Below are 26,666 nucleotides of genomic sequence, written 5' to 3' on the forward strand. Positions count from 1 at the left end.
GTACATCGTACAATCCTTCCAAGCACCACATCGGATATTAATTCAACACACAAGAAACAACCCAGTTTAACTGCATCCACATCACGTCGCAAGGTCGGCCAGTCCATGGTCGAACCAGCCACTCTCCGCCAAACCTACAGTGGAGATGGATACGAAGAGAGAGAATCAAAAACAAGAGCTAGAGTTGTCTCGCAATAGCCAATGGGACCAAGCGGATCTCATCGCGTAAACAGACTGCCAAGAGCTCCTACTCGATCCATGGAAATCACCGTGTCCATACAGAGAACTCCGTACGGCTGCTCGCCATGTTGGATATCCTCATCATTACCTGGTTAGGTACGTTATTTACCTTGTGAGAGGACAAGGAGGCCGCAAGCATCCGGTCGCCGGCCGGTGCATCGGGCCGAAGTTGATATTGTCTCGGCTCCGCGAACCACATATACCAACAGTGAGCAGTGCTCGGTCATTAAGCGGGGCTTCGGGGCTTGAAGTTTGCATCACATTGGCTGAGTTCTTCTCATGTGGATGTTGGTTTTTATATTGTCAGCGGACTTCAGCCAACATCTTGTTCCGAGGCTCCTTTCGGATATTCCGTTTATCTGAAACGAACCGAGGAACGGGAATCATTGTTTCGCATTTTGAGTTTGGGATGAAAGTGCTCGTGATTGCGTTACTAAGTCTTATTACTCCAAGATGTAGGAAACTAAAATTCACTACCCCAATCTGAAGGTTGGAAGGCAACCATAGCGTGTTGTTCTTGAAGCTCGTCCTGGGTGCAGGTCAAGCTCATCAACAACGGCAGAAATAAACAGCGAAGGGCCTCAGGAATGGTAAAATTGAGATCACGCTCCCAGAAGGAGTCAGTCTCTTCCTATCATAGAATCCATATTTCTCATCATCGACCATGTTTATGGAAGAAAGAGAAAGAGAAAGAAGGAGAAAGGTACCACATGAAAAACCCGGCTCCTCGCATACGGCTTACATAATGCCAATTTCTGTGTGCGCCGAAATCCTTGGAACCTTCCGTTTAAGGGCTACCGGAAAAACCAAAGCTCCGGGACTCAACATAAAACGAAATCTCAATCAGATCCTTTCCTCTTCTTTTCTTTTCTTCTTCGTGCGGCGGCGCAACTCGATAACCCGTGTTGCCTGGACATCTACGGTCATTAGTCTGGCTTTCAGTGATGTAACCCAGGTGTCAGTTGCGCCACAGACGAAGGGAATTGCACATTGATTCTTGCCTTTTTCGGTCTTTCTGATTTCATAAGGATAGGACCTTCTGGTGGGAGTCAAACATACTTTTTTTACAAGCCACCTTGGATACCTCTATAGCTTAAAAAAAATACCCAATGGAACCGTTTTTACCAATTATCAATGTTTTTTTTTCTTCTAAACAGCTTGCTCGCAATCACTAGACATTTGGGCTGTATCTTCTACTGGCACAAATTTCAATAAGTGTTGATCGGTCCAAGCTCTCGCTGTCTTCGGAAAACAAAAATCGAACAAAGACGGCACACAGTTCTTGTCTCCATATCATATGACCGTTTTCTCCAGAGTCTATGTTGTTTACTCGCCAGGTTCGTCGCCAATCTTCTCCAGCATGCCCATAGATCGGTTTGCACCCGCCTCGCCAATAATTCGAATGCGGTCAACGCGCAGCTTCTCGCTATCCCCATCCCCATCAACGAAAAACATAACCAGCGATGTCACATTCTGGAAATTAACAAACCGCAGAGGGATTGTCGCTGTCCCAGTCTTGGAATTCCAGTCACCAGCCTGGATTTCCACCTTCTGCACAGGGGGGATCCCATCTGCCTCATCGAATCCAAGCACATGGGAAGTATTCTTGTAGATGTGCAAGTTTCTGGGCCGCATAGGTGTCTCGTCATCATCGGCGTCCGCGTCCGCGTCCGCAGGAGGGAGGGAAGTAATTTGAAGCGAGTGGACCTTCAATGTCGAGTTGAATGGAATGTACAGCATCAGCTGCTCGTCGGTGTCGCTCTCAGTCCAGTCCGCCTGGCCAGCAGCCTTGCCCTTGCCCTTTCCTGCTAGTCCAGAAGGACTCGAGGTGTTGAACAGAGCGCGTGGCTCTGCTGTATTTGTGTCCCGGTTCAAAAGCTCCAATCCCTTCACATCAACCTGGTCTGTGACATCGCTGTAGCCCTTGGCCACTGTACCGCCAAGCCAGAGCTCACCAGAGCCGCTTCCTTCACCGGCTCCCGTTGCGTCGTCCGACTGGCTTGCCTCGGATGCAAGCTTCTGGACAACCTGGTTCAGCTGTGCGGGGTTGGCGCCCTTGACTGTTTGATTGACGCGGCCGTTCTTGAAGACGATGAAGGTCGGCATTCTAGGTATCGTGCGTTTGTCAGTAAACAAGGTTATAGAATGAAAAGCGCAGGTTGGGCTAATTTCAAGATGTTGAGGTAAATTGCACGTACGCTGTGACGCCGTAGGCCTGGGCAAGCTCTTGTTGGTGATCGACATTGATCTTGGTGAATGTGATGTGATTCGGGCGGGAGAGCTGGGTCGCCAGCGCTTTATACGCAGGTGCAATAGCTTTACACGGTGCACACCAATCCGCGTGGACTATTCAAGTATCATGTCAAGGTTAGTGATAGCTCTGGTCGTTCGAAAGGGAAGAAAGGGTCTCGGCGGGGCAGGATCGCGCTGCAGCAAATACTTACAGTCGGCGACGACAAGACGGGAAGAGGTGAGTAGCGATGAGAATTGCTCCTTCGATGATATCTCAATGACAGGCATGGTGAAGTTGGGAGGGAAAGGAGTGTGGAATGGAGGGTGGAAGAGGACGGAAAGATGTGAGGTTGTGTTTTGCTGCCTCCGCATATGTCATCAGCCCCTCTACACAATCAACAACCTCATGTCAACCATGCCAGAGAATGCGTATTAAATTCTTTTTCATGTCAACTATCGGAACCTTGTTAGAAATGTAGCATTGCATTGAATTCAACTCAGAGGCCAACATTTCACGTGTCGTAATTTCAGACGGTTGAAACATATATATAAGTCACTATCATCACGCTCACCATGCCATTTAAGATTGACAATCTTTTTCAATCTATGTTCTTGACTATTGTAGAGAGGAGTCCAAAATGAGTATAGACGCGAATCTCCATCTAAACATGGAAATAATTTTTTGATGAGTAGCTCCATGGTACAGCATTTATTTTCACCGTTGGATGAATGAGTTTGAGCCAGGTCCCGCCGGAAGGCAACAAGTTGGGGTTGGACCTCGGTAAGGGTGCTTAGCTTTGTCTCAATAAATATGAGCGAGTCCAAAAGCGAGGATGCCACTTGGCATGGGCTCTTGGTTTACACAAGGCCGATGAGGTTAGTGTGGACAAATCAGAAGAGAATGGAGGAGACCCAGGCGCAAAAGAAAAACCGAGCCCGGGAAAACGAAAGCTCATGACAGAAGAAGAATGAAAGTTCAAGCCCATATCCTGTCCGAACCATGAGGTTAGCCCCCAGATGAGACATAGACCAAGACAGACAGACATGGGACCACGGGCGCCTGGGTTGCCATCCAGCACACAGTGACAAGACATGAGCTGTACAGTGGGACACGAATTTCAATGGTATGATAGACCAGAGAGGAGAAGAAAGAAAAAGATCATCTGACAAGTCATCTGTTCATCCCTCATCTGCCTCAACGGCGAACAGAATCTTCAACCAGAGACTGCACCCGCGACAACCGATAATGATCTCGCCATGCTCAGCTTCCCTCTCTAAATCCTCTTCGTTGACCAAAAACCCGCGCTCATCACCGCAACGACATCCGCGGTACCAGCAGTCGCCGTCGCCGCCTTCAACCTCCTCACAGGCAAGATCCTCCAAATCCACAATCTCCAAGCCGGTATGGAACACATCGCCGGTCTTCTCCCGTTCTGCAATCCTCAGTCTGTCCAAACGCATAGAGCGGTCGTATTCGGCGCGGAGGGCGGGGTCCGATAGGGTCTTGTAGGCGGTGGTGATCTGATCGATGGAATAAAATTGTCGCGACAAGTTGCCATTAGATTTGGCAAAGAGAGAGTTCGGAGTAGATATGGATGTAGAGTTAGTCGAGCCGCCTAGCCCAGTATCTCTTGCGACAGCACCCGCCTTGTCAGGGTGGTGTTTCAGCAATGCTTTGTGGTATGCGATCTTGATCTGCTGCTTGGAGAGGACTGTCGACGAAGACCCTGCAAACGGCAGAGACAGGATCTCATAGAGATCCACGGCGTGTGTCATCCTCTTCATGTCACCAAATAGATTCCTCTCTCTGTTCAAGGTTTGCTTGTCGTATTTAGCTGGTTGCGCTCTTATCGTGTCCCATGCCGAGTTCTCGAGCGACCGGTCAGAGGTGCGCCCCAGGTTATAGTAGTGACACCTCGGAGTCTAACGGAGAGGTCCAATCGTGTGCAATCCAAGGAATGGTTGTAATAATTCGGGGTAGCAGGGGCGCTGCAAAGCGGGGTTGGTGAGCTTTGTTACTGAGAAGTTTCCATGAGGATTTAAAAATGGCGGGCCGCCCTTGCACGCTACTTTGGGAGAATGGCATTCCGGGCCCATACCTGTTGATGTTAAGCACTGGTTACTCCTTTTCTCTATTCAGTTTCTCAACATTCGTGACTAACATCCTAGTCACGAATGTGAAAATTTTCTTACAATTTTCATGACCTCGGGGGGTGTGGTATTCTTTCAAGCTATACGATGTAGTTCTACCAAGATTCGCTCGATGACACTGTGTGAACTGTGCCAACATCGCATCCTACCCAAGGCAAAACCTATGCTGTGAATACAGCCGGGACTGCTGGCGAATACAAACATGATGGGAAACCTAAAGTTCCATTGGCAAAGAGAAAAAAAAATTAAAATCATAGTGAGTGATGACTCGGATATCAAGACAGGTATATGAAAGGAGACGGGAACACGAGACAATTTTTTGGAGCAATCCCACTACTCAGAAGTCTTGAAGACAAAGCGGTCCTCAGTCTTAAAGGGCACACCGAGCTCAAGGAGCTTGACAAAGACATCAGAAAACTCCTTGAAGAAGGCATCGCTGTCCTTGGCATATCGTTCGACGTGCTTCTTGAAGGCCTTGTCTTTGACAAGAGCCATGTCAGTGGGCAACATCATGAGAGTGCCAGTGGTCTTGTCAGTGAACTGAATCGGACCGTTCCACTTCTTCTGGATCCACTTCTCTTCAACAAGGAGGCGGAAAAACTCATTGGTGAAAAGAGTAGGGCTAAAGTTCCAGGGACCATCGAAGCCAGAACGATCGGTGTGGCAGCGACCCAAGGCATGGGCACCGATCAATGCAACCATCTCGCGATCATCAAAGCCCATGCGGGTGAAGATATCGCGGACGTGACGTTGGTCTTTGGCGGCGTCAGGAAGACGGCCGTCGGGAGTGCAGGCGGCGACATCTCTGTCCTCACGGCCGGGTCTCCAGGGGATCGAAGGGCCACTCGCCTCCTGGATGGCACAGGCACCACCGAGAGTCCACAAATCAGAGTAAGTGATCCAGGGGAACTGAGCCTTGATGGGCTCGAGGAAGTCACGAGCAGTCTTAAGACCGGCGTTGGCGCCGTGATCAGACTCCGGAGCGAATCTCATAGTGGCGCCGTTGCTGCCTCCAGTGCCAGTCTCCTTGTCATAGGTACCACTTGCGTGCCATGCAAGGCGAACCAGGACCTATTGAGAGCATCAAAAACGTCTAGATTAGCTCTTTTATCCTAGGTTACAACATTGAACCAAAGTGACTGCGCTTACGGGACCATAGCTGCCGTCATCATAGTCGCTCTCGTCAGCCAGACGTGAAGCGATGGCATCGTACACCTTCTGGTAATCGGCCTGGGTAGGGATGAAGGGCCCTTTGGGGGAGGAGTCGCCGTTCAAGTAGAGGTATGCTCCACCTGCAGCACCCAGGGCACCGAGACCAAGAGCCCAGAGGCCAAAGGGTGAGCCCGATTTTTCAGAGCCAGCTTCTGAAGAATATCCGCGACGAGCAGAGGCGCGGAGACCATTGGCTGGGACGGCAAAATGGGCGCTGCGCGCAGCAGGACGGAAAGAGGAGGTCGCTGGGGTTGAGCGCAGGAAAGCCCGAGAAACAGTTCTGGCAGCCGATGCCATTGTGAGAAGACAGAAAGGGTGCGAGATAAAAAGTCTACAGGGTATTCACTCAGGAAAAGGAAAATGAAGGTGAAGGTACAACTATAGATGAAGTGAAAAAGGGAAGGACCGGGGCATTTGTACTTCTCCTGTCCCTTTTTCCAGTGTCAGTCACAACCCTGAGCCAATACTTTGGTACAACGTACAGAAGCTGATAGAATCGTAGCCAATCAAAGGGGCCACATATGTTATTGCCTTGGCGTTTCGTCTCATCTCCGCATTCCAGTCGATCACCGTCCCAAAGACAATATCCTCAGATTTTCACAACTTTTGCTTCTGTCAACTGTTGTCTTCTTCATCGGCTCCATGATGTTAGGAGTTTGTCCGTATCGAGTTGACAAGACAAACTGACACCAGAGGCGTGAGTAAAAAAAAGGCGTCGCGAAATGGTATTAGTAACAGCCGAGCGCTGTTTGGTCAACTCAGACCCACTCGGTTGCTTCCTGCTTACCTGATCGAACAGAATGCCAGGGCCTGGGTTGCTCGGTAATAATTAAGGTCTAGATAGTACGCTCCGTACAATCTAGATTGATATGTCAAATATCTTTTCATTAATCTTTTGGGTGCCAGTTCCCTTGGCAACGTTTTTAGTGGTCTCAAACTTATTACCCATGGTTCTAGCCATATGATTTACCATGTCCATGGATGGTCCGTCGTGATGATAGTGATCTCAAGAAACTGCCAATTCAATGCCTGCTCTCATCGGAACAGGACTTGTCACGTTAGAAGTGCCGAGAAATGTCGTATGAACCAATACGGCCTAAACTGGAACGAACTACCCAAAGGTTATACTATTTCTTCCTTAAACCCCTGCTCTCGATGAATCCTCCAAACGCATCAGTGTCACATGTTTATAGCTCAGCTTGTTCGATGATGTAATGAGACACCATATTACCCTTACTTGCCTCTTGCGTTTTTTTCTCCACGACGGCGTCTTTTTTGTACCGCTCCAAGTAAGGTTAATCTGACTGTTGTACCACAAGATTTTCGAAGTCCATCTCGCATGCGCTTGGAGAAGGGTGTGTAAAAGAGTAACTAACCTACGGGCAGAGTAAACCCGGCCACTTTGGGGTTGCAGGTTTAACCCCTCATGGAGGCCACGGTCATGTGACTTGAAAGCAAAGGCGAGAATTTTCAAGGAGCTTACGTGGTGCTGAGATCCGGGAAGAGGGAAAGAGATACGATGATTGAAAGTCCAAGAGAAGGATAGTAGTAAAGAGAGACCAGAGTAAATGTGGAAGATAGATTTCAATCATTAATTTAGGATGTCCGTCGTAAAAAAGTCCTGCAGTTCAATAGATTTGAATACCAGGGTGGAGTAGACGCAGCTCTGCTAAAAACTGTTTGGTTTTGATATTCCACGAACGAACGATTAAAAAATCACCCAAGAGACGTCCAGTGCCACAAGTAGGCACCACGCGGGTTATGTGGTTTGCAGTTTAACTATCTGAATGTTGGATCCAAGTCTTCAACAATGCCCAGCGTTAAAGGATTGGAATCGTGAGGTCTCCAACACACGAACGGTGGTTAGGAAAGAAGAAGACTCGCACAGTGGAAAAGGTTTTATCTTTATCAGAGCGGCACGTGACTAGACTAGTGCAGTCACCTGATCATGTCCTTTTGAACCGAAAATTTCCTCGCCAATGGCCGACTTTTCTTCTTTACACTTTTCCGAACGCATAATCAACCGCCAATTCCTCTATCATAGGATGGTAGGTCATATTGGCGTACTAGAAGATATTCCTGGGTATTATGACTTCTCGACGGCTCCGAAAAGGCTTCGGCCTCTAGGCGCATTGGTAGATGCGAGTCATTGCTGTCCGGACATGCCGTTTTAAATTTTTTTTCCCTGAAATTTGTTACTATCAATACACATAATTGGTGACTTGTGGAACTTCGTGCAATTGAGCCTAGGCACGAGTCTATAAATACCCAAGACTTCTAAAGTGTTCTAGAAGATCGGGCCTACGGAGTGAGAGCAATGCCGAGAAAAAAAAAAGGACTTTGAGAATGAGAATACCATTTCAATTTAACTTAATTCCACTAAACCTTTCAACAATTGAGCTAAACCCTTTAAATCCTGGGATAGTTATACTTTCTTCGATATGCATCTGTACTTTCTGGAGTCCCTCCAGTTCGTAGTTCACATGTCTCATTTGGAATGATTTGCCCCTCGGACGACAATTGAACCCTTCTCCGCCCTGGGAACCAGAATTCTTCCCCTATTCCACTTTGTATTACTGCCACTTCTTCTGTCTGTTGATTTATTCTTGTAATTATTATTTTTTTTGCATCATGGCTCCCGGCATCAGCAAGCGCGAGCAGGCGCGGAATGAAAAGACCCTGGCGGAGCTGATCCGCACCATTCCTGGCAATGATCGATGTGCCGATTGCGATGCCCTATCCCCAGGTATGTCCCTACAGAACCCCAGACCCTTGTCGTTGTTCTCACTAATTCTTATTTGAATAGGATGGGCAAGCTGGAATGTGTGTTGCGTCTTCTTTTTACCTTCAAAACGAATCTAAAAACTGACCGTTTTATCCCCGACAGATGGGCATTTTCCTTTGCATGCGGTGCGCCGCACTGCACCGAAAGCTGGGCACACATATTTCCAAGATCAAATCCTTAACCATGGATACATGGACATCAGAGCAAGTCGATGTAAGCATGCTCCGGCACTCCGCAACAGCAAAGGTCACGAGCTGACCAAGTGAACTTTACTAGAGTATGAAATCGCACGGTAACACTATTATGAACCAATTAAATAACCCGCGGGGGATTAAGCCGCCAGTTCCCACCGATATTGACGAGGCCGATGCGTGCATGGAACGGTTTATCCGGCAGAAATATCAACACCGCTCGTTGGAAAATGGGAAGCCAAAGCCCCCGAGCAGGGAGGATTCGAGTTACTCCAACTATAGGCCTCTGTCCCCTGTGGAAACAAGAAAAAATGGCTACACATCTCCCGGGGGTTCTCCCCCTCCCCCTCCGCCCAAGACTGGAAAGCATTTCAAGTTCGGTCTACGGTCGTCATCCTCTACCTCGAACCTCCGCCGGTTTAGCGGCAAGCCCAGGGTGTCTTCGCCTACCTCGGAAAATGGAGCCTGGTCACCACCATTGCCATCCAGGAGGATGACTGGGCTTGGTGCGCCTGTCGCCGATGTGACCACAGCATCTTTCGAATCTAAAATGGCGGCATTGCAGCAGATGGGTTTCACCGATGACGGACGAAACGAGATGGTTCTGAAGGGACTACATGAGGATCTGGATCGAGCGATCGAAACACTGGTTAGGTTGGGCGAAGGAGGCAATCCTGCATCAAGATCCAGGACCCCGGCCGGGACAAGCAGTGGTGCCTCTGCACATATAACAATCTCGAAGCCTGAGACGTCCAAAAACCCATTCCCGGTCACAACCGACAACACATTCCCCGAGGTTTCTAACAACCCATTTGACCGGGTGTTTTCAAATCCTGTCGCCCAGTCGCAAACTCAGCAATCACAGACCGCGGCGTACAACCCATTCGATCAGCTAAGCTCGAATCCGGCATCTACATTTTCTTTAGAATCATCCTTCCAGGGCCTGCAAGTCTCCCAACCCTTGTTCCCCCACTCTACCGGTGGATATCCGAACCAGAAAAGCTCCATGCAGCACTCTGTATATCAACAGCCCTATACGCCTCCGGTCACATCGACATTCTCGCCATCTTCTTATGTTAATTCGCCTCAGCTAGTGAACAGCTACAATCCATTCGACCAGGCACCGCTGCAGCCGCAGGGTGGCTTGGCCAGTCAGGCATATTCAAACCCCAATATGCCGCAAACGAACCCTTTCTTCAACACTGCGCCGCAAAACCAACCCATGCAGCCGCAACAGCAGCAAATGACCCCGTTCGCAGCGCAACCAGGGGGCTTTGCACCCCCTCGCCATGCAAATACCATGCCCTTCGTGTCTTCCGCCTCGCCGTTTGGAACATCTACCCCTTTCCAAGCACAGCAGCAGCCATCAAATGGGTTGGGAGCTTACAACCCGTTCCAGCAAGGGCCGGCGCCGAACACAGCGTCGAACACAAGCGGCTATCCCAGCCAATTCCAGTCCCACCCGCAACCACAGCAGACACAGCAACTCATGCCTCAACCCACTGGAATGGACAAGAACAGTATTCTTTCATTGTACAATATGGGCCCTACGCAGTCCAGTATGACCCCTATTCCCGAGCAACACCAGCAATCTACGCAGCCCCAGGCCCAAGCCTCCACGATGAATCCCTATTCTCAATCATCAAACCCATACACATCCATGTCTCAGCCTCAGCAAGTCACAAACTTCCAACCCCAGCTACCTGCCGCCAACTCTCAGTCTACCACATCTAACAATCCATTCTTTGGCACCGCCCCCACAGGCAGCGGATCCGGCCTTGCCGCACAAGCAGGCATCAATCCATACCAACCGCAATCATCCGGGTTAGGAATTGGCGGCATCGACGGCCAAACCGGGGCCGTAACCAGCCCCAGAACTACTCAGGCCCTGGGAACGAACAACTCCCCATTTTCGGGAATGAGTAGTCCCCAATTTGCAGGAGCCAATAGCTCCCCATTTGCTGGAGGCCAGTCCCCTTTTTCAGGCCCGCCGCCCACGAAGTCGGCGTTTCCACGGTCACACATGAGCCAGCCGAGCGTCGATGTGAGCGGCCTGCAGAATGGTCGCCATAGCCCTGATGCCTTTGCTAATCTGAGTGCTCGCTATGGTTGAATTCTATGAATTCAGCCTTGGATCATACATAGACAGCTGACCGAGCAATGGGAATATGGATATTGACCATGGGCATTGATTTTCATTTTCACTTTGACCTTTATACACTATCCTGGATATAGAACCTTGACGAGACGTTTTATGGTCGTGCATATCTGGCGCATTTTCCCTGTCTGCTTGCCACTCATTAGATTTGTATTTTTTTTCCCCTTTCATCTCGTTTCCTGTCATTCATTCATTTATAGTTCATCAAAATGTTCCTTTGTTTCCTGTTAGCGAGTCAATATAGTACATAATTGTTGTGTTTTGTAATTTGAAATTCGACTAAGATATCACTGGTTATTCAAGGGAGATTATAGTACTATAGATCTAATGCTATATGTTCAAAGAGAAACGAAGGCACAAAAGGGAAAGAGTAAGGGAAGGAAGAAGGGAAGGAAATCCTCACAGCACCACATATGGAACAACACAAAATAGACAAGAGGCCAAAAACGCCAGACAAAGAGCCAAGGATGATCTCAAGACCACAACTCCGTTTCTGTGGGTCTCTTTTTAGCTCCGCCCAACCAAGAGGGCAACCAAGAAAGCCAACTAGGCTTCTGCTTCGAGAATGACAGCCTCGCCACAAAGGTCTCCCAACGAGTGGGGGGACGCCAAGGCCAAGAAATCGAAGATTTTGGAGGTGACGAGAAAAAAGACTTCACTGAACGTCGCCAGGATGCTAAAAATGGAGGCGGCGATGCGGACCAAGGCGTCGAAGACGCGTGGAATCCCATCCACGACTTCTCTTTCTGCTTGCGCCCCTCTTGCTTGAAGGCTTCCACGATACGATCGAATTGCTTGTCTCGGCTTTGCTGCGCGTGGCGTTGGGTATTGGAGCGCCAGGCGTCCTGCTCGACCCTGTCCAAGCACCATACTACGATGTCACCGCGACGACGCCAGTCGTCGTGCCAGGCTGTGTTGAAGGTTCGCCAGCACTCGTCATAGTGTGAACCGCGCAGCAGGGTGTGGAGGGTTGGCTCGAGCTGGGCAAAAAAGATGAGATAATCGGGCCATTCATGTACAAGGGTCTTGTCGGAGGTCTTTCCTGATGCAGAATGATGAGTGGCAGCGATGTAGCTGGGTCGTCGAGGGAGGTGACGGAGACCACCCGCCATGTTCTGGCGTAGGAATTGATCAGGGTCGTCGTAAAATTGGTCTGCTTCGTCTCGGTAAACGGCTTTCTGGGTTGCATTGAGATCGATCGGGGGCTCGCAGGAAAGGGCCCAAGCACTTATTGTTGGGTAGACAAGATGAGAGCGCCATGGTGTGCTGTGGCAGGGCATCAAAAAGCCAGCAGATATTCCGACTTCAGAAATTGAGTTTGATCGTCTTTTTGGTGTTGGTACCGAGTGTGCTTGGTGCTGCTGACGGAGATAGGAGAGGACGTCAAGTGTTCCTGACGCGTGATAGAGAGTAGTATATAGCGCAATGACCACGTTTACAAGCACGAGAAAGATGAGAATTAACCTGCGAGGAGTGTGACGCGGGTTTGTCCGCGAGTAGATGGCTGGGGAAAAAAACTGCTCCAAAGGCGGCGCAGCCAGGATGTGCAGACAGGGCAGCAATGGGTAGATGAAGCGCACTTCCTTATGAGAGATCAAAGAGAGGACAAATGGCATCAGAAGGCAGACTATCGCCAATTGTACTTGGATCGCCGCCTGCAAGCTGTCTCCCGCTGTAGAATTCCGAGCTGTCAAGGTTGTATATAAACCAATGACCGCAAAAGGTAATAGAGTGGTAAGTAGAAGTGGATAACCCTGGGAGATATAATAATGCCAGTCATTGCTGCCATAGAAGACAGCCAGTGACTGCGCAATGTTGAAGTATAGGAATCTGAGCGGTGGGAAGGTCCAAATTCCATAGAAGAGACGGTCCGCAACCGAAGACACCGCAAGAATTGCCGATCTGCCAGATTGAAAGGTCAGCTGGTCCCTTATCAGGAGTTCGGGGTATTTACCCGCAAACTATGACTTGCAAAATAAAAATCTTGCGTTGGGGCCAAGAGGTCCGAAGCCAAGCGAGGCTGGCCAGGGTTGCCCAAACGAGAATATTGGTCGGTCGTAGTATGCATGCGAGTGCCGCCAGCGGCAGACATTTGTGGAGGCTGCAATCAGCGTCAGTGGCTTGTTGTCATTAAGTTGGAGATCCAGTCATACCTAAGAATCTCACTTTGGTCCCTGTTAGTGCCCCTCATTTGATTGGTAGCATTTTTGTAGCGGCGATCACCGGCTGTAGAGCCTACCGACCATTGCCATGGCCATAGTTCCAACGCAACAATGGTGATCGTTGTTTCAAGACAGTTCGACAGGGTTCTAGTGGAGCAGAACCATTGCCAGGGATTTAGGACTGTTGCGACCAGCTGTTAAACAATTAAAATGCGCTCTCTCCTGCCCAGAGAAATTCTGGACACACGACACACGACACATCATCACATACCGTTGTCCAAGATCCACGGGAATCATTTCCATAGACGCGAACTGCAAGCTTCCATGTGTAGAAATCACCAATTGCCGCGACAACGGCCTGCGCTGTCTTCGGTGTGGCAATCAGGAGCTCTGCGCGCGTGGCGGGAGACACTCTGAAGGTTGAGGCGAGAAAATCGGCGGATTTATAGAGAGCGGCGAACAAGAAAGGATGCAGCGAGGATCTGAGTTGGTGCCGCCATTCCTGGGAACGATATTGAGGTTAGCCAAAGCCGTGTGCTCACGCGATCGCATCTCACCCATGTCACCCAGGCCCCTTGACCTTGACCGAACGCGATATCCCAAGCTGGCTCCAGGGACTGAAAGTATTCATCTGGCTGGAAAAAGGTCCGAACTACGAATGCATTGACGAGACGGAAGGCGATGAGGAGAAGGAGTATGTTAGGAGTGGAAGCGCGGGGGGTTTGAAGCGCGCGGCTCGGAAAATTTGTTGTAGACATGATCAAGGGTTAGGATAATGTAAATGCTCATTCATTTCCATTTTACATTGCGCTCGGAGGTTCACGATGTCTGGCCTTGCAAAGCCATGAATTGACGACAACAAAGGAGTCGGGCGGAGGATGTTCTCCCCTACTCCGAAACTCGAACTAGTTCCTCATAACTCCTCTTCACATTTCGATCCCTTTGTCTCGTGAGGTTTTTTTTGATTTGGATAATAGAGCTTTATTTAAGAATGATCCTTCATTTCCTCTCTATCTCATTAGAAGGTTCAAGGAGATTTTTCTTTTTCCTTCACTAACCGAAGTATGACGTGCCCTTCTACCCTTTTTTTTTCTCTCTCTCTCCTATGGATTTTCATAAGACCAATAATTAACCTACCTAGCTAATGAACGAATCAGAAATCGTGGTTATCAAAGCGAATGGAGCCGTGTAGGGTAATCCTGCGCATAGGGAACAACATCGGCACGACCTGTACTTAACGGACATCCCATCAAACAGGTCTAACACTTAACGGCATAGCGGCTGTACAAGGGATCCCCTTATAAGACTTCTCTTCTCCATACCGTTTTGATTGAATTTCTTCAACTTCAATTCCTCTTTGCTCAGTTTCTTTATTTCCTTCTGTACCCCATTGTCGATCCCTGTAATCTCCAACTTCCCCCCCCCAACCTTTCTAGCTCTCCCCGCAATCCACCATGGCTACTAACGGGCCTTTCTCCCACTACCATGCTGCTTCTTCTGCTGAGGCTATTGAGTCCGAGAAGGAATATGCTGCCCATAACTACCACCCTCTTCCCGTGGTCTTTGCCCGAGCTCAGGGTACTTCAGTCTGGGACCCTGAAGGCCGTCACTACCTTGACTTCCTCTCCGCCTACTCCGCTGTGAACCAAGGCCACTGCCACCCCAAGTTGATTGCTGCACTGGTAGACCAAGCTTCGCGAGTAACTCTGAGCTCCCGTGCATTCTACAATGACGTTTTCCCTCGATTTGCCAAGTTTGTTACCAGCTACTTTGGCTTTGACATGGTGATGCCTATGAACACTGGCGCCGAGGCCGTCGAGACCGGTATCAAAATCGCCCGTAAATGGGGGTACAAGGTCAAGGGAATTCCAGAAAACAAAGCCGTCATTTTGAGTGCAGAGAATAACTTCCATGGGCGTACAGTAAGTGAATTGTGACCCCCTCTCTGTTACACCTGTGGCGGGGGGTACATCAGTGGCTGATATTATGTTGACTCCTTGCATTAGTTTGCCGCCATTTCCCTATCCTCCGACCCCGAGTCACGCGAGAATTACGGTCCTTATCTTCCCGGTATCGGATGCACGATCCCAGGAACCGAGAAGCCTATCGCCTACAATGACAAGGCAGCTCTCCGCGAGGCGTTCGAGGCGGCCGGCCCCAACCTCGCTGCTTTCCTCGTCGAGCCCATCCAGGGTGAGGCTGGCATTGTTGTCCCCGACCCAGACTACCTGCAGGAGGCCCGGGCACTCTGTGACAAGCACAATGTGCTACTGATCTGCGACGAGATCCAGACTGGTATCGCGCGCACGGGCAAGCTGCTGTGTCACGAGTGGAGCGGAATCAAGCCCGACCTTGTCTTGCTCGGCAAGGCCATCTCGGGCGGTATGTACCCAGTTTCTTGCGTGCTGGGTAGCAAGGACGTCATGCTCACGATCGAGGCCGGTACCCATGGTTCGACCTACGGTGGCAACCCACTTGGCTGTGCCGTTGCTATTCGCGCGCTTGAAGTCGTGCGCGAGGAGAACATGGTGGAGCGTGCGGAGCAGCTCGGCCACTTGTTCCGGAATGGGCTGGTGGCTATCAATAGTCCAGTCATCCAGACAGTACGTGGAAAGGGTCTGCTCAATGCCATAGTCATTGATGAGTCGAAGACAAATGGACATACCGCTTGGGATCTGTGCATGTTGATGAAGGAGAAGGGTCTACTGGTATTATAATTTCAGTCCCTCCTCGTTACCTGTATTTCGGAGTTGCTGACCTTTAAATTCCTCAGGCCAAACCTACCCACCAGAACATCATTCGCCTTGCTCCTCCGCTGGTCATCACGGAGGAGGAAATCCAAAAGGCGCTTGACATCATCAAGGATGCTGTGGCAGACCTTCCGAAGCTTAAGGGCGCATCCGAGGACCAGATCATACCCCCTACGGAGAAGAAGGTCAAGATTGACCTTGAGAACTAGATGCATAAAGAGCGGGACTCTCTCTGTAGGCTCACAGAATGCAGCTGCAACCCCAGAAGTCGCGTGGGGGATCCATGATTTGCTGTACGTCATGCATCTATATCATACTTTCCGGGTTCGTGCTGGCTACTTGAGATTCCCATCGGACACAAGCTTGAGATGACCCGAGATGTCCCTACCTGGCACATTTCCCACTGTCTAGGATCTGCTTGTTATCCCACGACGTGACGAAGGAATAGCTTTTGCTTCTGTTTTTTCAGGGTTCAACATTGTATTCACTAGCAAAGAATAGATCACAAATTGGGGTTGAACACAATCTGCTAATGCAGGAATGAAGTTGACCTCGGTCTCAATAATAAATGAATTCCCCCCCCCCCCCCTTACGAGGTCCACCTGGGACAAATAGAAATTACTAATCCAAATGTCGGTGGCCGGAATCGTCAAGTCTGCGATACCGACTGCTGACAGAACGGTCCTGTCAGATGGTGAAGTTCTTAGCGAGTGTGTTCAACTGGCGTTTCGCTTGTTTCTCCGAGCTTTGACTCAGATGTACCATGAAAGACCCAAGACCAATACGAAGCTTAGCCCTGTTTGGTGGAGTTCATATATAAAGCCTCGGACTTCCGTGTCTGCTCCGTTATCATTGCCATATCTATAAACCATTAAAGCACCCTGGATCCTCCGTGATCTCTTCGGTTCTTCAGTTCTTCAGTTCTTCGGGGTTTCTTTTACGTTTGTTTTTTTTTTATACTTTAATACACTAAATCCTTTAATCCCTAATCCCCGACACTTATCTCCGACTTCCGTATTCAGCATCTCGTGTCCCCACATCAATTATCTCACTCCGACTTTTTTTCGAATTGCTAGAACACTTCCCGTGAACTGGATTCGATTATCGATCAATGTTCAGCATGTCAACGCCCGAAACGCTACGTGAAGTAGTGGTGGCGGATGATAAACTCCAGGGTGTTACCTCGACATCGGCACCTGATGAATCCAAGGCCTCCGATCTGGACGTCCAGCCTGCACAAAAGACAGAATGGTATCGCAGACTCAATCCGCTACGATTGCAAAAGATCCCTCCCGTTCCAGCAGAGCGATCTGTTTCGCTTGAATATGGCGCTTCATTTTTTAGTGTGATTTCCTTCGAATGGATGTCCCCATTGATGAAAGTGGGTTATCTACGTCCACTCGAATTGCAAGATATCTGGACTGTCAATCCCGACCGGTCCGTTGACGTATTATCCGGTCGATTAGATGCCGCATTGAAAAAGCGCACGGAAAGTGGTATTAACCGCCCGCTTCTCTGGGCGTTGTACGACACGTTCAGATTTGAATTTGTACTGGGTGGCATTTGTCAGCTTTTCAGTTCGCTGTTGCTGGTCTTCGCCCCGTATTTGACACGGTACCTGATTGCTTTTGCGACAGAGGCTTATGTCGCACAAAAGGCTGGTCATCCGGCGCCTCATATTGGCAAGGGCATGGGGTTTGTCGTTGGTATCACCCTCATGCAGGCACTGCAGAGCTTATGCACGAATCAGTTCCTGTATCGAGGTCAAGTTGTCGGTGGGCAGATTCGCGCCGTGCTTATTTCTCACATCTTCAACAAGGCTATGAAATTATCTGGTCGTGCTAAGGCCGGAGGCCAAGCTACCCCAGAAGAAGTCAAAGCCCTACAGGAAACCAAGGAGGCTCTTTTGAAGCCCGAAGAGAAAGGGAAGCAACAAAAGCCTGAGACTGTGTTGCCAGCACCGGGTGGCGTCGCAGGTGATGGCCGCGGATGGAACAATGGTCGCATCACTGCTCTCATGAGTATTGATGTGGACCGAATTAACCTGGCGTGTGGCATGTTCCATATGATTTGGACAGCACCCATCTCCATTATCGTGACACTCATCCTTCTATTGGTCAACATTGGCTACAGTTGTTTGTCCGGGTACGCACTGCTGATAATCGGAATGCCATTTTTGACTTTCGCTGTGCGATCTTTGATCAACCGACGACGGAATATCAACCAAATTACAGACCAGCGTGTATCTCTCACCCAAGAAATTTTGCAAGCTGTGCGCTTCGTGAAGTTCTTCGGTTGGGAGAGCAGTTTCCTCGGCCGCCTGAAAGAGATCCGAGGACATGAAATTCGATCCATCCAGACCCTGCTTGCGATCCGAAACGCCATTCTTTGCGTGTCAATGTCTATCCCTGTTTTCGCCTCAATGTTGTCTTTCGTTACCTATGCGTTGTCAAATCACGACTTGGACCCCGCACCGGTTTTCTCCTCGTTGGCGCTGTTCAATTCCCTACGGATGCCATTGAACATGCTGCCAATGGTCATCGGTCAAGTGACCGATGCTTGGACTGCATTCAATCGAATCCAGGAGTTTTTGCTCGCCGAAGAACAAAAGGAAGATATCGAGCGTGATCAGACGATGGAGAACGCAGTCGAGATGGATCATGCTTCATTTACGTGGGAACGCCTTCCCACAGACGAAAAGGATGCAGACAAAGCCGAGAAGAAGGCAGCTGCGCGCCCTGGGCCAACTAAAAAATCAACAAATAAAGACGAGCACGCCGATAAAACTCCCATTGAGCCGTTTAAACTCAAAGATCTAACCTTTGAAGTTGGCCGACATGAACTGTTGGCCGTCATTGGAACAGTCGGTTGTGGCAAGAGTTCCCTGCTCTCGGCTCTGGCGGGCGATATGCGTGTGACTGATGGCACTGTACGTCTGAGCACTACACGCGCATTCTGCCCCCAGTACGCCTGGATCCAAAACACCACTGTGCGCAACAATGTCCTATTTGGGAAGGAGTATGATGAGACTTGGTATGAGCAAGTTATTGATGCATGCGCATTGACCACTGATCTCGAGATCCTACCGAACGGAGACCAAACCGAGATTGGAGAACGAGGCATCACTGTGTCTGGTGGACAGAAACAGCGTTTGAACATCGCCCGGGCCATATATTTCAATGCGGAAATGGTTCTGATGGATGATCCTTTGTCGGCTGTTGATGCACATGTCGGTCGTCACATCATGGACAAGGCAATCTGTGGTCTGCTGAAAGATCGCTGCCGAATCTTGGCGACGCATCAACTCCATGTGCTCAGTCGATGTGATCGAATCATTGTGATGGATGCGGGGCGGATCAATGCCATTGACACCTTCGACAACCTGATGCGCGACAACGAGCTCTTCAAACGGTTAATGTCTAGTTCGCGACAGGAGGACATGCAAGAGGAGGAGGCTGAGGCGGTCGACGAAGTCGTGGATGAACTAGACGAAGATCAACCAAGCCCCAAGAAGGCCGCCCCGGCAAAACCCGCTGCAGCCCTGATGCAGCAAGAAGAAAAGGCCACCGCATCCGTCGGCTGGAGTGTCTGGAAGGCGTACATCAGAGCCTCAGGCAGTTATTTCAATGCCATCATGGTGTTCATCTTGCTCGGCCTTACGAATGTCGCCAACATCTGGACTAGTCTGTGGCTATCCTACTGGACTTCTGACAAGTACCCGGGCCTGTCGACCGGCCAATACATTGGAGCTTACGCTGGACTGGGTGTCAGTGTTGTTCTCTTGATGTTCTCTTTCTCTACTTATATGACCACCTGCGGTACGAATGCTAGTAAGACTATGCTTCAGCGTGCGATGTCTCGTGTGCTCCGCGCCCCTATGAGCTTCTTCGATACTACGCCGCTTGGACGTATCACCAACCGCTTCTCGAAGGACATCCAGGTGATGGATAATGAACTTTCAGACGCGATGCGTATATATGCCCTGACGATGACGATGATCATTTCTATCATGGTCTTGGTTATAGTATTCTTCTATTATGTGAGTACCCTTTCCCCTGACATTTCTTGGGTATTTGTGATGCACGATTTGCTTACCCCCTTCAGTTCGTCATCGCACTTGTCCCACTATTCATAGTGTTCATTCTAGCTTCGAACTATTACAGGGCATCCGCCCGCGAAATGAAGCGCCACGAGAGCACCTTGCGCTCGATGGTGTATGCCAGGTTTGGCGAAGCTATCACTGGAATCGCATGCATTCGAGCATATGGCGTAGAAAATCAATTTCGCCGCACCATCCGAGACTCGATCGATGTAATGAACGGGGCCTATTTCCTCACTTTCTCCAACCAGCGTTGGCTCAGTGTTCGACTCGATGCCGTGGCGATCGTAATGGTCTTCGTGGTCGGTGTTCTGGTCGTCACTTCTCGGTTCAATGTCTCACCCAGTATCTCTGGGTTGGTGTTGTCCTATATCTTGGCAATTGCGCAGATGCTCCAGTTCACGGTTCGTCAGCTAGCCGAGGTTGAGAACAACATGAACGCCACAGAACGGGTTCATTACTACGGTACTGAATTGGAAGAGGAGGCACCCTTGCACTTGGCCGAGGTGCCAGCTCGCTGGCCCGAGAAGGGCCACATCGAGTTCAGCCGCGTGGAGATGCGCTATCGGGCCGGCCTTCCGCTTGTCTTGCAGGGTCTAACCATGGACGTGCGAGGAGGCGAGCGCATTGGTATTGTCGGCCGCACCGGTGCCGGCAAATCGAGTATCATGTCCGCATTATTCCGTCTGACCGAACTATCCGGGGGTAGCATCAAAATTGATGATCTCGATATTTCAACCGTCGGCCTCCACGACCTTCGATCCCGTCTTGCCATTATCCCCCAAGACCCAGCCTTATTCAAGGGCACGATCCGCTCAAATCTTGATCCTTTTAACGAGCACAACGACCTCGAACTATGGTCCGCACTGCGCAAGGCGTACCTCGTCGGCCAAGAGCAAGAAGCCGAAGGCGAGAAACCGCAAAGCGGGCCAGCCAGCGGAACGACCTCCCCAGCCACAGGCAGTGACATGAAAGCGCGCCCGACAAAGACTCTGACCCTCGAATCGCCCGTTGACGACGAAGGCCTGAACTTCTCCTTAGGTCAGCGGCAACTGATGGCCCTCGCCCGGGCGCTGGTCCGCGACGCACGCATCATCGTCTGCGACGAGGCTACTTCTTCCGTGGACTTCGAGACAGATCAAAAGATCCAACACACTATGGCCCAGGGCTTCGACGGAAAGACTTTGCTGTGCATTGCGCATCGCTTGCGCACGATCATCAACTACGATCGCATTTGCGTTATGGATAAGGGTCGGATTGCTGAGATGGATGCACCGGTTGTGCTGTGGGATAAAGTAGATGGCATCTTCCGTGCTATGTGTGAACGCAGCGGAATCACGCGCGAGGACATTCTCGGCAACTCATTGAGATGATTGATGTTTCGAAACCCAGTACATAATCTCCACGCTAAAAGTGAATATAAATGCACGTACATATACAACCTGTCACTTCTGCTTCTTTATAATGATTCTTCATCGAACAGGAAGAACCAAACTCACTACTTGTCTAATTCACAAACCAATTCCATCCCCAAATTCTGCATCATCCCTTCAACCCCAGCCTCCCTCCACCCAACAAGATCCCTCTCATCCAACTGCACCTTCTCTTCTTCCTCCGACAACGCCCCAACAGGCAATCCAGTAAACTTCACCGACAGTCCAGGCGCCGTCCCAACAACCCTCATCCGCAATCCCGTCAAAATACCACGCAGATGATCTGCCGCCTTCCCACCACCCCGTCCACCATAAGAAACAATCCCCGCCGGCTTCCCTTTCCACTCGAAGAAGAGATAATCAAGCGCATTCTTCAGACTCGCCGGGACACTCCAGTTATACTGCGGTGTAACGAAGATGAATGCATCGTACTGCCGCACTACGGCGGACCACGCCCGCGTGTGTGCTTTGCTGTAGTGCGGGGTAGGGTCTGCTGCTGGTAGACTGGCGGGGATGACGGATTCGTCGTAGAGGGGCAGGGATTGCTTTGCTAGGTCGAGGATTTCAAAGGTGATGTGACGCGGGTCTGTGTCTATTGTTTTGTTGTGGTTTGTTGGGATCGTCGGGTCGGAGGTGAGGACGTCATAGACGTACTGCGTTATTGTGGGGTTAAGGCGCGGGCGGCGCGTGCTGCTGGTAACTATCGCGACCCGTTTGGCGGGCATTTTTTGAGTATGAAGTAGGTACTCCGTCCCTCCTGGGAGATACTTATGACTGAGTGGGAGAATGGTTTTTATCAGAGGTTTCGTGGGAGCCTGTGCAATCGGGGATGTGGATATGGCAGCTCGGAAGTCGGAGATTAGAAAGCTTTCCACATTTGGATTAGAACAAATCAGAATAGACTATGACGATGGATGTTTTTGACCCAAAAATCCATATTATGTAGTCGACGTCAAATCAAAGATAGTCTAACAGAGCAGTGAGAAACATCAAGAACGCCCACGAGAAATCTGGAAAATGAACCAAATCAGCCCAAGGAAGATTCAACAGCATCTATCTCAGACACGAAGGTGCGGTCTCGAAATGGATCTCTTCTAGAATCCCATGAACCACGACTATATAACCAAGAATCAAGCGCAGGACATAAAGCAATGAGTCTGCCCCTGCGTACCTATCTCTTCCAACGCTGGATCCGGTCTCCGCAGCCAGTTAGCTAGCATATTGGTACAATGATCAACATGCTCCAGATCCCCGAGCATGTTATCCAGGCGAGCACCACGCATGTGGACATCATGACCTCGTCGAAGGAGATACAGACAGTGGACCAGATGCTCACGGACAGCAGTCCAATAGAAGTCCGGGTTATTTCCGAGTTCAGTGTAGTCCTTCATCTGCTTTGTAGCAGCCTCATCATAGAAATAGACAAACGGCTTGCCATGATTAAAATGCGCAAACTCGTGCGTGAAGTCATGCGGACATTCCTTGTGCAGCCAGCAGCCAGCAAGAGGATCGTAGGCGCAGCCGAGGGCTTCGGCTTCCTTGGTTGAGTTTCCGCACGAGTATCTTACTCGTGGAGCTGGTGGTAGGCATTGTCGTTGGCCTTTGAGGGACTCGGGATATGCGAAGGAGTCAGAGGATGGCCCTTTTACGACAAGTACCTTGTGGAAGGGATTCACGGTGATGGCTGTGATTACGGCAACTACTAGGAGTAGTAGGACCATGAGTAGACCGGTGATGGTGATTGTAGCGAGGTTTCGTTTCAGAAATTGCTGGAAGCTCCGGCGGGACGGTCTGTTTGTGATGGTGGCATCGCTGTCGCCATCGGCATCCCCTTTGGGGACCGGGTCGTAGTCGTGAGAGAAGACCTTGTCCATAATGACAGATTTCGTGACGACGTGGGAATTATTCGTGGAATCGAAGAGGAGAGAGAGGTCTCATTTCCCCGGGAGAAGTGGCCAGTAGCTACACATGATCCTGATTGATAATGAAGTCTTATTGACCTCAGAGTCGGGACAAAGAGCAGATGAACAGGTGAATGCTATAGATAACCCAATGGAGATATCAATAAGGCGTGGAAGCAATAAGACAGTCACAGATGAGTCATTCAATAGAAATCATGTCCGAGCGGAGAGTTCAACAAGAGAGACCAATGCACAAATAGTTCGTCCAAAACAAAGAAACCCCAGAAGCCCGAAAAGCCCCTCGGCAACACCATTTTTAAAAGGGATCTGGTCATAGTCCCTCGTGTGTCTAGGTACTTTTGAAGACGCTTCATTTCATTAACATCATTGTATTCCTAAAAAGTATCTACATAATCCAGTCTCTGTCAGGCTGAGTACAGTAATCCAACATCCAACAAATTCATCTCGAGACCTATTCACAAATCTGGGATAACACATTCACAAAAAAGCGATGTACAACAAGAGGAAAAGAAACACGTGTACGAAGCTAGCACAAACCCGCCTTCAGGCTCTATATCCGGTAGGAGTCTAGACAACGAAGACGGTCTGATTAAGCGACTCCAAGAATGCGGAGGGGCCGGCCTGCAATGTAACAATTAGTATAGCTGCTAGTATAACTGCCTTCAATCCGATGTAATAGATCTACCTACACCAATCAAAGACGCATGGGCGACATTAATTTGGCCTTTTCCCAGGGTAGCTGAGGCCGGCACAGTGACCGTGAAATTCTCATACGGGGGTAGGTTAGACTCGTGGTACACGGGATTGAACGGTCCGTTGTATAGAATTGCTCCGAGGACCTCGTCAGCATCTCTGCACGGGAAGGATGCACATGAGGAGAGGCCGATTGCTACGCCCATCTCCTTGGACGGACTCAGAGAATTCTGCGTACCACATCAGTCTACCGGTTTCCGGGGACCAAGTTGCCATATCTATGCAGTTTCACAGTCTAGAACTTACAGGACGCTGAACTTGAATGACGACTTCCTTGCCGGAATTAATTTTCGAGTTCTCGGTGGGGAGGCCGATTACAGCTCTCTGGGCAATGGCCACGGCGACGAAGAGAATTATGGAGAAGAAGGACTTCATTTTGATTAATTGAGGGGGGGTATGGAGTTGGAAATGTGTCGGTAAGATAGTAAATTCAACGTGTGTTCTGTTTTATGGAGTGTACCCTGATGCGATGATTTTGGGGGTATTAATATACTCAAAATCCGGATGAAGGGTCAGCCCTAGTGACTGGGCATTAAAAGCGTTGAAGTTGATAGGTCGAGTTTCTGCAAGTTTCAGATTCAGTTCAAGGGACAGCCGCCTGACGCTAAGGTCAATCGGGAAACTAAACTGAAAATCTCCTTAAATATAGATCTGCCTTGCCTAGTCAGAATAAACAACCTGACTAGGGTCTCACTTTGTAAGTCCAAGATGAACTCAGCCGTGGTTTCAAACCAGTCCCCTCCCGTATTATTGGCGAGGTTTCAAGAGGTCTCACAGATGAGCCGAGTGCGTTTAATGACTTGCACTGAAGCAGCAACTGGAGGAAGATCAATGTTTACAATATAGGGATGCATAATATGCATTGGTTAGCTGATGTTTCTCCATAGCCCCCAGAACTAAATGATCGCTATTCGAGAGATGAGAGTTTGGTCAGCCTCAATCTAAGGATGACCAGAGCGAATCTCACCGAATTTGCAAGGGTCAGATCCAAAATTAGAATATCTCAAATAAGACAATGATGTCTGGTCGCAATTGAAACCTCTTTGTTCATACTTGCAGAAATGAAGAGACCTGTAGTGATTTGTTGACTATCGTGCTTCTCAACCAAGTGTGATGTTCCTCTACTTTGAACTTCTTCTGGCCCCCGTTGAGATTGTGGTATTACATGTCGATATCGGGACGGTGATTGAAATGCACATAAACCCTTGCCTCGTTTAGGCTACGTATGGGCAAGGCACAAAATCACTTTGGGCGTCGTTGGTAAAATGCGGTGTACCTTTTCCATTGGGCACCTTGGTCTTGTCAATTATGGAGATTTCTAAACAGTAGATTGGAGTGTTCACTTGTCATCGTCTAGATTCACGTTACTTTAGAAAGAGATGACATCGCTAAAGAGAAGCGCCATTATCGTCCTTTATTTATCAAGTGGTAAAGCAGCATCTTTTCCAGAAAAGATTCAGATCGACAGGGGCGATGCCTTGGCTCCAACGCCACATGGTTACAGAAAATAGAACATATGTACTCTACTGACCCTACTTTGATTCCAAAGTTGGGACCGCGCACCTTCCTTGTTGCCTGGTTTATTAGGTTTCCCAGAGCTATTTAGCTTGCTTCTTTTTGTTGATACTCCATATTTCTTCTCTTTGCTCACTTAGCAGTCAAATCAAATATCATCCCCAGGTTTTTGTAATCTCTGCTCTTTTGCCATTCCTGCTTTTGCCATTCCACACTGCTACACGCAGGATATCCACTAAGGATTTTAACTGGACCAAACCTCATCTCCATTCTAGAATGAGGTACATGTTGCAAGAGTTATCACCAAGATACCGATCCCCTCGTCGAAGAAGTGCATCCATGTCCTTAAACACGGCGACCATTTCGCATTAGTGGCTGCTCTTCTTTCTCAACTCCATAATCTACAGTTGCAGTAACTTGATTTTACTTTTGTGTGGTCAATGGGGTCCCCGGGGTTGATGATGAGATATGCACTTCTCTCTGCGTCTGAGAAAGGATCGTCTTAATTTTCTCAACTCTCCATTGTCAAACACGGGCTGAATGTTCCAGGTCTTAAAAGGGCTGAATAAACAAGGTAGGAGGGACTAGGTCACCGTTTCTTCCCTGGTTGTGCGTTTTCATCTTTATATAAATCTGAAAAGGCATTTTTAAAATCCAGCTAAGAATATAGAGCAGGGCCGCAAACGTGGCCGACTATTCTGGTTTTGTGTGATTTGATGTCGGTTTTAATCGCAACATCAAAGCTACCAATTGAGAGTAGGATCCCCAAGAAATGGTAGTACTAAGAAAATGCGCAGAGAGTATTTAAATAATGAATGATGTGTCTAAAGGTAAGTTACGCTGAGAGCAAAGTAGATGAAAAAGCCCATGTAGATGCACATAAACTGGAACCAAGCATGGTGATTGGGATGACCCACACCAAAGATACAATGGCAATGCGAGAACTGCAGAGAGGTTCTCATAAATAGGAGTACGAGGCAGAAACAACAAAGGGAAATGTGCAAAGAGCAAATAGCCCGGCTGCATGTAACTATCCATTCTTGGCCTGGTCCATCAGGCATCC

General features: G+C 49.3%; 10 protein-coding genes across 10 annotated transcripts; 3 read left to right on the top strand and 7 right to left on the bottom strand.

Moving 5' to 3' along the window:
• Positions 1-1,566: 1,566 nt before the first annotated feature.
• On the bottom strand, positions 1,567-2,760 carry Pdw03_4195 (Thioredoxin, putative; the record flags this gene model as incomplete). The annotated part of the gene is made up of 3 exons (XM_014675921.1): positions 1,567-2,347; positions 2,439-2,586; positions 2,685-2,760. 3 exons carry the CDS (start codon positions 2,758-2,760, stop codon positions 1,567-1,569), a joined length of 1,005 nt encoding a protein of 334 aa, XP_014531407.1.
• Positions 2,761-3,651: 891 nt separating this feature from the next.
• On the bottom strand, positions 3,652-4,248 carry Pdw03_4196 (Heat shock protein DnaJ, N-terminal; the record flags this gene model as incomplete). The annotated part of the gene is made up of 1 exon (XM_014675920.2): positions 3,652-4,248. The coding sequence occupies one exon, from the start codon at positions 4,246-4,248 to the stop codon at positions 3,652-3,654; it is 597 nt and encodes a 198-aa protein (XP_014531406.2).
• A 708-nt stretch (positions 4,249-4,956) lies between these two features.
• Positions 4,957-6,132, bottom strand: Pdw03_4197 (Cytochrome c peroxidase Ccp1, putative; the record flags this gene model as incomplete). Its single annotated transcript, XM_014675919.1, has 2 exons — positions 4,957-5,694; positions 5,773-6,132. The coding sequence occupies 2 exons, from the start codon at positions 6,130-6,132 to the stop codon at positions 4,957-4,959; spliced, it is 1,098 nt and encodes a 365-aa protein (XP_014531405.1).
• Positions 6,133-8,466: 2,334 nt separating this feature from the next.
• Pdw03_4198 (GTPase activating protein for Arf, putative) lies at positions 8,467-10,924 on the top strand (the record flags this gene model as incomplete). Its single annotated transcript, XM_014675918.1, has 4 exons — positions 8,467-8,581; positions 8,642-8,658; positions 8,723-8,833; positions 8,897-10,924. 4 exons carry the CDS (start codon positions 8,467-8,469, stop codon positions 10,922-10,924), a joined length of 2,271 nt encoding a protein of 756 aa, XP_014531404.1.
• Positions 10,925-11,442: 518 nt separating this feature from the next.
• Positions 11,443-13,889, bottom strand: Pdw03_4199 (GPI mannosyltransferase 3; the record flags this gene model as incomplete). Its single annotated transcript, XM_014675917.1, has 5 exons — positions 11,443-12,871; positions 12,924-13,070; positions 13,123-13,325; positions 13,403-13,633; positions 13,689-13,889. The coding sequence occupies 5 exons, from the start codon at positions 13,887-13,889 to the stop codon at positions 11,443-11,445; spliced, it is 2,211 nt and encodes a 736-aa protein (XP_014531403.1).
• A 696-nt stretch (positions 13,890-14,585) lies between these two features.
• Positions 14,586-16,090, top strand: Pdw03_4200 (L-ornithine aminotransferase Car2, putative; the record flags this gene model as incomplete). The annotated part of the gene is made up of 3 exons (XM_014675916.1): positions 14,586-15,053; positions 15,138-15,839; positions 15,905-16,090. The coding sequence occupies 3 exons, from the start codon at positions 14,586-14,588 to the stop codon at positions 16,088-16,090; spliced, it is 1,356 nt and encodes a 451-aa protein (XP_014531402.1).
• A 911-nt stretch (positions 16,091-17,001) lies between these two features.
• Positions 17,002-21,353, top strand: Pdw03_4201 (ABC transporter, integral membrane type 1; the record flags this gene model as incomplete). Its single annotated transcript, XM_014675915.2, has 2 exons — positions 17,002-19,920; positions 19,986-21,353. The coding sequence occupies 2 exons, from the start codon at positions 17,002-17,004 to the stop codon at positions 21,351-21,353; spliced, it is 4,287 nt and encodes a 1,428-aa protein (XP_014531401.2).
• Positions 21,354-21,478: 125 nt separating this feature from the next.
• On the bottom strand, positions 21,479-22,138 carry Pdw03_4202 (NADPH-dependent FMN reductase Lot6, putative; the record flags this gene model as incomplete). The annotated part of the gene is made up of 1 exon (XM_014675914.1): positions 21,479-22,138. One exon carries the CDS (start codon positions 22,136-22,138, stop codon positions 21,479-21,481), a length of 660 nt encoding a protein of 219 aa, XP_014531400.1.
• A 405-nt stretch (positions 22,139-22,543) lies between these two features.
• Pdw03_4203 (carbon-nitrogen hydrolase) lies at positions 22,544-23,287 on the bottom strand (the record flags this gene model as incomplete). The annotated part of the gene is made up of 1 exon (XM_014675913.2): positions 22,544-23,287. One exon carries the CDS (start codon positions 23,285-23,287, stop codon positions 22,544-22,546), a length of 744 nt encoding a protein of 247 aa, XP_014531399.2.
• Positions 23,288-23,902: 615 nt separating this feature from the next.
• Pdw03_4204 (uncharacterized protein) lies at positions 23,903-24,463 on the bottom strand (the record flags this gene model as incomplete). The annotated part of the gene is made up of 3 exons (XM_014675912.1): positions 23,903-23,956; positions 24,025-24,258; positions 24,335-24,463. The coding sequence occupies 3 exons, from the start codon at positions 24,461-24,463 to the stop codon at positions 23,903-23,905; spliced, it is 417 nt and encodes a 138-aa protein (XP_014531398.1).
• Positions 24,464-26,666: the final 2,203 nt, after the last annotated feature.

Source organism: Penicillium digitatum, chromosome 1 (genome assembly GCF_016767815.1).
Source record: "Penicillium digitatum chromosome 1, complete sequence".
Lineage (NCBI taxonomy): Eukaryota > Fungi > Ascomycota > Eurotiomycetes > Eurotiales > Aspergillaceae > Penicillium > Penicillium digitatum.